The 13,526-nt window shown below is 32.0% G+C and overlaps 1 protein-coding gene across 1 annotated transcript in view; it reads left to right on the top strand.

The window, feature by feature from the left end:
- LOC129284814 (G-type lectin S-receptor-like serine/threonine-protein kinase At1g11410) overlaps nucleotides 1-13,526 on the top strand; it is a 44,557-nt gene that overhangs the window by 19,416 nt on the left and 11,615 nt on the right. Inside the window, 2 exon segments of the mRNA XM_054920292.1 lie at nucleotides 2,665-2,756; nucleotides 5,405-5,444. Coding sequence (XP_054776267.1) covers nucleotides 2,665-2,756; nucleotides 5,405-5,444 — 132 coding nt within the window.

Here is a 13,526-nt window from a genome sequence, read left to right as displayed (position 1 = left end):
TCAATTTTCTATAGTTATGCAAACTTTTTGGTTATTCTGGACTCTAGTTGAAACTAACTCACCCTCATCATTATGGATAACAATAATACCAGTCTTTTTAGAGACTACCTGAATAGGACTAACCTAATGATTATCAGAAATAGGGTAGATAGTACTTGTAGAAAGAAGTTTAGAAACTTTTTTCTTTACCACATTAAGAATCAATGAGTTGAGTCATCTCTGTGGCTATCGCACAACTTTGGCACTATCTTCTAACAAAATACAGTGTATGCATACATCAGGGCTAATCCCAGGGATATCAAAAGAGTCTATCCAATAGCTTTCATCCTTCACTTAAGCACCTCTATGAGGTGCATTTCCTCCTCAATGGCTATGTCACTAGCTTTAATCACTGGTGGCTTCTCCCAAATAAACATACTTCAGTGAGTTAGGAAATGGTTTTAACTCTAAGGAAGGAACTTGCTCACTTAAAAGTATAAGTGACTTTAGATCAATGTCAGTCAAACTAGAAACTTGCATTGAAGACTTAAAAATAAAAAAGGAGACTTTTCTAACTTGGGAATCATAAGTGGATATAGTGATAGTAGAAGAATCAGGAATTACATCATAATCCATTAAAATAGTGCCATCAGTAGCACTCATCTCAAAAACAACATCAAAATTAGAATTATCAACATCAGAAACATGATCAATACTAATTAACAACTTAGAATCTAGTAATAAAGATGAATCAACTTTATCCATAGCATTAATCACACTAAATAACTGAGAAAATCCATTTGAATTAATAAATATGGTAGATAAACAATCAACAGAACCATTATTGCTAGGAACAGGCATATATACATTTTTTCTTAAATGTCTAGCAACCTCAATAAAATTAGTAAAAACATCAATGTCAGCAAGATCTATATCAGTGCAAGCAATCACAACCATTACTTTTAAAATATGAACAAGAGATAGAATTATCTAAACTAGCAATATCAAATGATCTACTTAGCATGCTATCTTTAAAATTCACAAAAGCATCATTGATAAGAATACGCACAATGCTAACTTTTATCTCAACACAATCATTAGGTGGGTGTCTTATAGAATCAAGTATATCAAATCTAATGGTATTACTAGAAAATTCCATAATTAAACTACCAATATCCACATTTATTATAGCCTTAGCAATTATAAGGAGAGGCCTACCCAAGATCAAGGATGAATGTCCCTTTTGCCTAAATCTACTATCATCTATATCAAGAATATAAAAGTCTGCAAGGAACATGAGATATTTTACCATAACCAAGACATCTTCCAAGACTCTTTTTAGGACTGCACAACGTCTATTAGTAAGGGAGGCAAGCAAATTTGTGGGCTTGAGATTCACACCTTGAAGTTGAGAGAAGACTGATTTGGGCATAACATTGATAGCTTCTCCTAAATTAGCTAGAGCATCTAAAAACTCTGTGTCACCAGTGGTATAAGAAAACTACCATGATCCTTACTTCACTGGTATTGGCATTTGATAGGGAGAAGAGACAACTATTCTTAAGTCAACCTTGCCTTCATTCTTGAATCTTCTTTTTGTGGTGTATAACTCATTCAGAAACTTTGCATACTTAGGCACTTGTGCAACCAGGTCAACTAATGGAACATTAATCATCACCTTCTTGAAGATGTCAAAGACCTCCTTAAATATCTCAGCTTCCTTTCTCCTTTTCTTAGCCTTGGCTACCCATCAAGAAAGTGTAGCTTGCTCATATTCTTATTTTCTTTATCTTTTTCTTGCTTTTCTTGTGGTGCCACTTTTTTTTGATAAAATACGCTCTTCTTGTGATGTAGAGGAAGGAGTATCATCAATAGTAGCCTCCTTTCTATTAGAAGCACAGGTGGCAACAAGATCTAAAAAAGTGACTATTTTTCACTTTTAAGGGATATAGCATTAACTTTGCCAATATTAAGATTCTGCTGGGTCTCAATACTAGGATTGACCACTACTTGAGAGGGCAACCTTCCTGAACCTTGACTCTGCATATCATTAACTTTCTTGGCTAATTTCCTAAATTAGGTATGAAGATTTTATATCTCTTACTTATGTTGTAACTCATTCTGTTGCATTTGTTTCTACAATTGTGTGTTGCTCTAATTAGTCCTTTGAAGTTGTTGTTGAATTTTCATATTTCATCCTAAATCTTGCTTCAATATTGCTTTTGCTCTTCGATTCTTAAATAAAAATAGTCTACCTCACCAATTGATTATTAGGATCCATATCATTAAAACCTTGATTCTGATTGCCTCCTCCATATCTCAAAGTAGGATGATCTTTCCATCCCAGGTTGTATGTGTTGGAGAAGGGATTATATTTCTATTATCCTTGTTGCACCAATCTAGGGGAAAAGACTACATTGAAAGGCTTAATTCTATCCTCCAAAAATGGGCAAGCATCAATGGTGTGGGTGGCCAATGAACAAATAAAGCAAAGTGGGCCAACTAGAGCTATAAAGCTAAGTTGTAGGGTAAAAGAGGTAGAAGATCCCATAGAATTAGCCATGTTGGAAGTTCACATTTGCAGTACAACCATCTTTTCCATAGCAAATGCAAGCTTATCTATCTTGCTTTCAAGGTGAGACTCGTGAAGTGAAGAATGTAAACTGACTTTGTTAACTTTTGCTTGTTGTTTAGAACCAAACTACTGGGTATTCTCAACTTTCTTCTCAATCAGTTCCTAAGTAGCATTGATAGTCAAGTGGAAATGAGCACTTCCAGTGGCAAAATCTAATAAATCTCTCAAGAGGCAAGAGGCCTTCATAAAATACTATATTAGTAATGTATCTGGGATTTGGTGGTGTGGACAACTAGATAACAACATCTTAAAGCACTCCCAACACTCATAAAGAGACTCCCCAGATATTTGTTAGTAACTACAGGCATCTTTCCTAATAAAGGAAGTTCGTGATTCTGGGAAATACTTTTCCAAAAATAACTTCTTAGGTTGATTCCATATGGTAATGAATCCAGAGGGTAACCGAAGCAATAATTTTTTTTCAGACCCCTCTAAAGAAAATGGGAAGGTACACATCTTAATTTAATCCTTAGAAACACCATTAGGTCTCATAGTAGTGCAAATTATGTGAAAGTTCTTTAAATGGTTGTATAGATCTTCACTTGCAAGGCCATTAAATTTAGAAGTAAGTGTATCAATGTTAGGATAATTAATACACTAATTTTGAAAATGTAAATCAGGTGAAACCAACTCTTTAATGGTTTGAACAGGAGGAACATTTTGTGCATTTGCATTAACATTCACATTTAATTGATTATCCTATTCCATTTTAACTTTACAATTAGATGAATTAACAAATGGATTAATAGAATAACTACTAGCTATAAGCTATTCAACTTGAATCTTTTTTCGTTGGTAAAATGTGCTCTCAATTTCATGATCAAGTTCAAAAAATTTTTCAAAAGAAGATATAGTCATACACTAAACAAATTCTAAACAGCAAAGAAAAGACTAAGAAGCTCAAAGAGAAATTGAAAAGCAAATTCTAGAATTTTTCAACAAAGTGTAGGAAAAAGAAAGGAAAAAAACACCAAAAAATCCAAATTAAATCATATAACCACCAAAAGCTTTGAAAGAGGTATTAAAAGGAATTAACACATCCAAAGCCTAAAAAAAAAAAACAAAAGAAAGATCAGAAAAATTCAAAAAAGAAAAACTAGAAAAGCTTGGAAAAAAGAAAAAATCAAAGAAAATTTGCAAAAAAGGAAGAAAATTAGAAAGATCACTGAAAACAATTGAATTTTCCAAAAATAACCCACATCTAGTATTAAAAGGTACCAAAATTGATCACCACACCCAAAAACCTTAGGATACCAAAAATCAGAATTTTTTGGGCAAAAATAGAGTAATTTTCAGAATAGGGTATTTAAGTAAAATCAACCAAAATGCAAAATGTAAAAGACCAAAACAAGATAAAAATGCATGAAAATGCAAGTGAAATACATGAAAACACCTAGGAACTCCTAAGGCTAACCATTGCTCCCCGCAATGGTGCAAAAATTGATAAATCTACCTTAGTCGTGTTAGCGGTCAATTAAACTAAGATTGACTTAATATAGTATAGGCAAACCCTAAGTCATTCTTTCTAAGGAGCAATTTAGGAGTTATCTTAAGTTTTTTAGGTTTTTAAAAACCAATGCAAAAAAATCTAAAACTAAATGCTAGATTTTTACACTAAAATTCAAATAAGAAAATAGAATTTATGCAACTAAAGCTACCTAAATGGATCTTAATTAGAGCTGGAAATTCTAGTGGGATGAAATTATTTGGATCAAGCTCAATTTAGGCCAGGTTATTTGAATCAAATTTGAAATATCCTACCCTCTTTAAAAAACGTATATAACCAAGCCCAACCCTAACGGGGTCGGGTTCAATTTGGATTGGATTTAAAGTATCTTATCTTTTTAAAAATGCCCATAAAGCCAAGCCTAACCTTAACTTTTTTGGGTGGGTTCAGGTTGGCTCCTCAGGCTTGACGTGAATTACTAGCTCTGTAATGCTTATGTTACCTAAATGCTATTATACAGTGTATGAGTCCTAAATTATGAAGGGGTTTTTTTGTAAAGAAAAATGAAACATAAAATGAAGAAATTAATTAAGTGAACAAAGGATAAATTAAACAAAAATTAAGAAAATTTTGATTTAATTCTGATAAATGAGACAACTTAGGACTTCACATAGAGTTAGCTTTCCTAGCCCAATTCAAATAGTTAGACCAAAGGGGAATGAAGGGAGAGTGAAATTAATAAATTCAGTTACTTAATTAAAGCAAAGGAAACTTACAAGCACAAAGTCTAATACTTAATCCACTAGACAACTTATAGTAAACCAAATGCTACAACTATGAATTAGGCAAATTAAATTCATCAAAACCAATGATGATAAATTCAAAATAATTTTGAAAAATATGTTTAACTTATCTAATTAAATAATTAGACAAATTACCAACTCAATTAAAAAATCAAGAGGTAAAAGAAACAACCCAAATTCACAACAAACATTACAATGACAATTAAATCAACAATGAGAACTCAATTATTAATTTAATTGGCAAAGCAAGGGTGTATAACATAAATTTCAGAAATTCATCATTAAACAAAAAATCAATCCGATCAAAGATTTAAAAAATTTACAACCTAAAAATAGATTATCTTCCAACATTACAACTTATGATCATTTAAAACTAAATAATCCTAAACTCTTGGATTAAAAAGATAAATAAAAAATGACTCCCTGATAGTCTTTAAGAGCAAATCTTAAGCTCTAGTTTCCTCCATACTCATCCCAAGTTGTATCCCAAGCTAGCTTAACCTCCCATGGATGGTGATCTTCCTCCAAACTCCATCTTAGTCACAGCAGTAAGTTGTGCGAATGAACGGATGGTGTAGTGGTGAGGTAACGCAGTGAATGGAAGTGATGATGGTGGAATTGTTTTTTTTTTAATTGAATATGGGAATTGCTTAAAGCAAGGTGTGCGTGTGGCCTTGAAGGATTAAATTTGAGAGAAAGAAGATGGTGGTGATGTGACAAGGTCTTTAGAATGCACTTGAAGAATGAAGTGAAAGATAGAGAAAATGACAAAATGTGCTCTTGTTGAATGGAGGAGACGGATGCTGGACATGATGATTGTGGACGCAGAAAGAAAATAAAAACCGACAGAGAGAGCTTAATCCATTCTTTCCTGGCGGCTGAGAGTGTGAGTGAGAGGAAGAGGGGGTTGGGAACAAATAATCCAATGGCAAGAAAAGAGGGTGGAGGATTTAAGAAAAATTCTAACTATTGAATTCAAAAAGAGCCAATGAAAAAAAATAAAAATAAAAGTGTAAAAGTTTTCAAATTTTCCTTACTTAGAAATGCTCATTGTATCTTTAGTTAACCTTAATAATTCTTTCCTTTTCTTTCGAAACCTGAATCATTGGATGTATCTTAAAACTCAAGAATTAATTTTCATTATTGAATTTTATTAATTGTGCTTTCATAACCTGAAAAGTCAACATAGACCTATATCCAAAATAAATCTCATGCCTCAAAATATTTCCAAGCTAATTTTTTTTTCAGAAAATATAATTTTCCACAAAATGGCCAAAAACTCAAGTAATGTATAATACTTCAAATTAAAATCAATTAAAGATTGGCAAAATTAAACCATGTTAAAAATAGGAAAATAAAATATTCACAATGTAAGCACAAAATTCTTATAATTAATTTAAAAATATATTATTCCTCAAAATTCGTTAATAATCCAAATAATATCTAATAAACCCAAATTAGCTCAAAATTGTCATTAAAATGTATAGAAAATGTGGGATAAAATATATAAAAATTATGATTTATCAGTAATCATCAAATCCCCACACTTGAATATTTTCTTATCCTCAAGTAAAAGAAAATTACTGTACAAAAAGGATAAAAGAAATTGTGAATGTTTCAAGGTTAAGTGCAATTCAAACTTTCAAGAAGTGGATTTAATTGAAACCTTTCCTTCCTTTCAAGAATAATAGCATCAAGGCAATTAATTAAGCAAAGATAAATTTCAATAGGCTGCTCCTCATCAGTCAAGTGTTTTACACTCTACGTTAAAGTGTCTAAAGGTTGTGTTTCACTCAATTCTACCTATTGCAACCCTTCTACCATAAGCTTGTTTATGTCAATCTCCACTAACCTATGCAATTGCACACACCAATCAAAAGGACATTTCAAGGGTTCAAATGTTTAAGATAGGATAATGAAATGAACTTATTCAATGGGAACAAGCATATCCTCTAGTTAGTGCTAAGAATTTTAGATAAAGATCAAGAAAATTAAAGGAAAGTCTTATTACAAATATCAAATCCACCCCAGCTATTTATAGAAGATATCCACAAGAATCACACATATTTTGTCTTTTTCTTTTTCACAATGAGTCTTCTTTCTTTCTTTTCATATTCATCATTTTTTCAAAATTTCTTACTTTTTTTCTCTTGTATTTTTTTTCAAGATTTTTATCGCTTTCTTTTTTTTTTGAATTTCAAAACTAAATCCTAATTCCTTCCTTTTATTTAATCAATTTCAACACATGGCACTTTCTAAAATAGGAAATGGGAAGAAAAGGGATGGAAGAAAAGTGAATAAATCTTAACAAAGGGCTTATGGTTTTTTTTTTTAAATAAGGCTAAGGCTCAAATGGTTAAAGCAAAGGATTTATGTAAAAATGGATGGGTATTTGGCCAAACTATTTTTACAAATGAATGCCTAAATCATTTTTGTGTATGCAAATAGCCATTACAAGTCTTGATAAAGATTCAAAACAAGTTCTAGAGATAAAATCATAATAAATGTACTCCCTCTTGTAGGAAATGAACATTTATGCTCAAAATTCTCACAAACTTTTTTGTATGTGAGTTGTGTGATAGTTAAATGGCTCTGAAAGTAGCTTCAAAAAGACAGAGTCACTTCCGTTACCATTACTCTTCTTGACACTATTATTGCTGCCACTACTCCTATTTAACACTACTCCTTCTACCACTACTCCCGTTGACATTGAGCATGCATGCCTATTGAACAATCCTCCCAGTACCGCTTTTAGTCCTAGCAATGAAGGTCATTCCACTATTCCCACTGGCATGAATGAGAAAGAGAAAGCTCAAATGTCTAGAACAATTAGGAAAGTTTTGGTGATGATGGAGATGGTGTCTAGGAGGAGATTGGCTTGACTTAAGTATTCCCTGGAATGGAATCCCAAGAGTCAACCAATAAAGGAGAACAAGCATAAATTCAATAGTTACATTGGTATGGTGACTCAACCAAAACTAGGCCTATCAATTAATGACTAGCATGACATTGATGAAGCAGCTAGGGAGTCAATATGGGAACTGATTGAAGTAAAATTAAAATTCTTAGATAATTGATTGTATTGTTGATCAAGCAGCATTTCATATAACTTATACCTTGATTGTGTTATTCAATAGGCGGCATTTCGTATTGATACTACTTGGAAGAAATATGTCTTTCATTCAATAACTAAGGCATATCATAGTTCTGGTACTATGTTGGAACGAAATATATCACATTAGCCAAAACAATTAGTGGTAAGGTTCACAAGCCACTAAGAGCAATTATTAGACAAGATCAATGTGATGCGTTTCTTGCCAACCATCTCAACAATGAGTTCCAGGAATCTAGCCAGTAGAATAAGGATTTGAGGGCCAAAAATAATAATATACCCTGCCTAGCATCTCGCATAGACAATTCAAGCATGAGTAAGAAGAGATGTGTGTGTGTGTGTGTGTGTTAAATTTAATAGTTTTTATTATATTGAATGATATGAAAATATTTTTTGTCACTAGCTTGTTGTCGCGTTGATCCATTACATAGCTCACAAGATTAGGCACAGGAGAGACTTTTGTGTTACATGCCAAGCTTTTCATTCTAGCTCGAACAGACAAAAAGGGCATGATCACTTCTCCACTATTCAAGGACATTGTCGAAAAAGTTGTAAGTATAACCTTTAAATAATTTAATTTAATATTTCCTTACTTAAAAAGCTTATATATTTTTCACAAAGTGCCTTATTAGAGGAAGCCTCCAAGGTGAGCTTTCAAAGAATGAAGATATCTTGGAAAAGGAATTGGGCAACAAGGATCACCCCAGTCATGTTAGAGGTGTTGGCATGGACATCACTAGAAATCAAATTATGGATGAAAGAAGGCTCCATAAGAGGATGTTGATGTTGAGGTTGAGGAGTTGAAAGCACAAGTAGCATAGTAAGAAGAATTTATAGTGATAATAATGAAGGCCCATAGACTTAAGAAGTTAACCCCAGAGACTGGCCATACTTAGAAAGATAGTTGCACCGTAGTCTAGCCTTCTCCTTATCACTTCCCTAAGGTATGTGAATTATTTTAGTTTCTTGATTATATTTCACAATTATTATTTCCTTATTAATTTATTCTTTTTATGTTTAAGGTGAGCCAAGTGTACATTCCAAGCAGATAGCTCATGTAGACATAGAGTTGCTATAAGAATAGTGGACAATATCTTGGGGCAATAAGTTCACTGTGAGCCCGTGCTTGAGGGTTAGTAAAGGCTTATTATCAAGCCTAATGATACCAACTACAAGTGCTCAAACTAAACACAAATTAAAAATTATAGTAAATGCAATTAGCTATTATATTATATGCCCTAAGCAGTCATTTGGTTAGGTAGAGGAAACTCCACAATAAATATGCCATTAATTTATGCTATTTCAAATCAAACTCAAATTATAGTCCATTCAAATTAATCCTAATAATTGATATTAATTAGTGCCTAGTTTAAAGAAAGACCCCAGACAATTAGGTCAGTTATCGAAGATTAGGAAATAACTAACCTCCAAGCTAGTGCTAGTGGATTTCCTCTTCCTTTGCCAATGACAAATCAAAACACACTAGCAAAATATGCATGATTGTCCAAGAACATGGTGGCACGTTCATATTGTTGAATGATGACATGTATTGAAAAGAGGTTGTAAGATCATTGACTTTGACATCATCAATATTGTCTTGACACACAATGAGATTGTCAATAGGTCAGTTAACATTTATATGAGGTATTTAATTACTCTTCTCATTCACATTTCTAGCTGTTGTTTTTATCATATTTACTTTTTGTTAACTTCTTCATTCAGGTACTTGTATGACACCTTTGTCGTCCCTGGTAACCTGGGATTGAGGTTCATGTTTGTCAACTCCCACGAGTTCCCAAGTTTTGAAGCTAGTCAGAAGGATAAGCATTTATAATAGCAATCTCAAACACTGACTATTTACTTCAAGGAAAGATTGATTTCAAAGGGGATGTTGTTTTTATTCCCTATTTGAATAGAAGAGTTACTTGAGTTTATAATGAATTCTATTATCTTTTTGAAATTTCAATTGTAACACATATTGTCAAATTCTCCTAGGAGACACTAGATGCTTATTATAATCGAGACAGTAGATTGATCCTAAAGCTCTCCAAATTTATTTTATTTGGATTCAGTTCCTCATGGAGGGTTCAACTAATTGACCGGATATGATAAAGCTATTTTAATAGGTAACTACATTTAGTAATTAAGATTTTAGTTGTTTTCAAAATTCTACTTCTCTAACATTTTTGTCTTCCTTATATTAGGGCTACAATGCCATATCACGTCGATGCAAACCTTCCTAATAAGAGGTCGCTTAAGGAATACAAGGATGTCATTGAATGGAATGTAATACAGGTATGTTTATTGCCAATTACTCAATTATTTTTCATTTTTCATATCAATAACATATATATTTATTGTTTTTTTCATGTAGTATCCCCGACAAATCGACAATAGCCATGATTGTGACTATTGTGTGATGAGGTATGTTAAGGACATCATCACTTATAAGTAGCCTGCAATCCCTCTCATGGTATCTTTCATTCAGTATAATTAATTTTTTATGTTATAATGAATTTTAATTGCCATCAACTAACTTCATTGTCATGTATGTTGTAGTATTATCCAAACTATGCTACACGTTGTTTCAAGGATACGAACATTAATGAAGTCCTCAAAGACTGGAGCAAATATGTATATGACAGTTGGGTTACATCCCATATAAGTTGATAATATATAGTTAATTTAGGAATAGTTTCGTTTAGTTGTCAATATATAATTTAGATATTTTAGGGATTGTTAGTTCAGTTCAAATGATTGATTTATATATCACTGAATTTTCAATAGAATAATTTTGATATAATTAATTTTTTAAACAATGTAGTTTTGATTTCAGTAGTGCGTAGATCTAATATATGGGATATTCTATAATATTTGTAAATAAATATATCTATTTGCAATATAGCCCCCTTATTTTAAAAAAAAAAAACTGGCCATTTATACAGTTATGGCCATAATAGTCCTATGTGGCCTAAAAGCTGGATTCTAGATTTGATTTAAATTTGCAACCTCATGTAGGATGGTTGTATAACAACCATCCTATATTGGGCTCAATATAAGACGATTCCATAACCGTCTTATACATCATTGGCAATGGAGGACAACCTTCTTTTATTGGAAAAAACAATTATCCTGTATGATCACATCTGTTGTGGTGGAAGCAACAATAGATGATACTCACAGACAGCCCTCGACAACAAACGTTTGCAATACCTATGGCAACCAACGATGGTGAGAACCATGGATAATTACCCATGGCGTTTTGACGGCAGAGAAAGGTGCGGTTTTGGCAAAAAAGGTGTTCCATGGTGAAGGGGAAAAGTTTCAAAACAGGAAGGGGGGAGCATTTAAAGGATTCTGTGAAGTAATGACTTGTAAAAATGGAGGCATCCGAACAATTTTTAAATGAAGCTATATAACAGTTATTTCAAATAAAGGCTGTAGTCTCTAAAGAAAAAATTAAAAACAAAAAGTCTATATGGCTACTATTGAAAGTAACTGCTATATAATTTTAAAAACTATATAATAGTTCTTTATAACAACCTTTACATAGCCCTTGAACAAAAAATTAAAAAATAATCGACTATATAATAGTGATTTATCATAAATTCTGTATAAACCCAAAATATAAGCATTGGCCAAAAATATTAGGAAGCAAAATAGCAAAAAGAAAAAAAAAACTTGCTCATCAAATATACATGACATAACAATTATGATCATAAAACTAAAATTTTTTAATAATGAAACCTGTGCGAAAAATATAATACCAAAGCATGCACCCCCACATACCCTATGAATGATCCATTTGGCCCAAAAAAAAAAATTCAAAGAATAAGAAGAAGAAGAAGAATGCGTTGATCATATACGGTAGAGAACGTGCTTGTACACACACGTGTGAATGCAAAATAGTGAACATTTAGACTATGAATGTTCGCCTAGATTTTTTTTCTCAAACACTGCAATTATATCTTTGCTGAAATTTTATTGGAACCTTAGCATAGTCTGGAGGAAAGACCAACGACTTTTACGTGGCAAATTCAAGCAAAGACTTTGAATTGTCCACATTTATTTCTGGTTGCGAGTATCTATCATCTATTGGTGACCTCAAATCTTTTGCGTCCAGATGAAGGAGATGGAGCGAGCCATGACTGCAATCACGGAACCCCAAAAGTCTCCCTCTACACATTAAGTTCCAATCACATAAATTAAAAAATTATTTAAACTAGAGTTAAGGTCCATTTTTATCTCTGTCTATCCTAAATTATTTGTCAGAGCCACATCACCCTCCAAATAATTAAATTGTAGCAATATTGTCCCTATTGTTAAATGAGCAAACATTGACTGTTAACTATGTTCACTTAAAAATAAGTTTAACTCAAATTATTAATTAAATCATGACAGTGTTACCCTTGATGTTAAGTCTAAGTCAGCAAGGTTAATGATTAACATTTGCCCATTTAATGTTAGGTACAACATTGTTACAATTTAATTACTTCAATAACAATATTGCTAATACAAAGAGTTTAGAACACTAGATACTCCTAGGAAAATAGTTCAGAGACAAAAATGATTATTAATCCTTTAAACTATCTATTAGTAAAAATATGTGTGTTAGTTTTTCTAAAACACCCCTCTTTTTAATAATTTACATTAAAAACTATTTCTCAATTGGAATAATTTGAAAAAAAAAAATTGTTGAGACAAGAGATTGATGTATTGTATTTAGAATCAAAACAAACCACTAAACTAACTGTTTTTTTTTCCTTCTCTCAGTATCTTGGAAAACCAAGGCTTATTACCACCTTTGATTTAAACTAATCCAAATCCTCGCTGTAGGTCTATAGGTATCTTGGAGATGCTTTTGGTATATTTATTTAATATGATTGCATATCCTAGAACTCGAGCTTGAGATCTCAGAATAAGCTGATTCAACTCTCTTAACAAGTTGAACTAAGTGCCCCTCAATCACATTACATTTATGATTAGAAGGATCATAAGTCTTAATTAGTCTAAAACTCACATTAAATAAGTCCGGTTTGATGGGAAAGGTAAAGGGAGAAGAAAGGAAAAAAGAATAGAGAGAGATGAAAAGAGAGCAAGGATCTAAAAGAAAAAAAATCAAAGGGAGGCAAATGAATGTCAAAATTTATTCATTCAAAAGGGGATACAAAGCAAATGTATTAAAATGCTATGTACAAGCGTCAACCTTAACCTAAGAAATCAAAGCATTAAACATAGAATATTCCATAAATCATAATAATTAAAAGCAAATATTCTAAAATATTTTAAAAAATAACCTAGTAATCTAAAATATTACATTTATTCAAATTAAATCCTAGGATAATTCTAATAAAAGAAAAATACTCAATCTAATTAATTTCATTTCCCATCAATTTTTGACCACATTAGATCATTTTTGCCCAAAAATAACACAATCCTCGCCCCAAACACATATTTGAAGTGATTATCATTTTTTCTATTCCTTATATGCATCCTCCTATTGGAGACATTAAAGACAGTCATTTCAAGGCATAATCGAACACTAAATGA

Source organism: Prosopis cineraria, unplaced genomic scaffold, assembly GCF_029017545.1.
Source record: "Prosopis cineraria cultivar Desert tree isolate PC_DT_omini unplaced genomic scaffold, ASM2901754v1 PC11, whole genome shotgun sequence".
Classification (NCBI taxonomy): Eukaryota; Viridiplantae; Streptophyta; class Magnoliopsida; order Fabales; family Fabaceae; genus Prosopis; species Prosopis cineraria.
The sequence above is the reverse complement of the archived record's forward strand: the minus strand, read 5'-3'. Positions and strand labels throughout refer to the sequence as shown.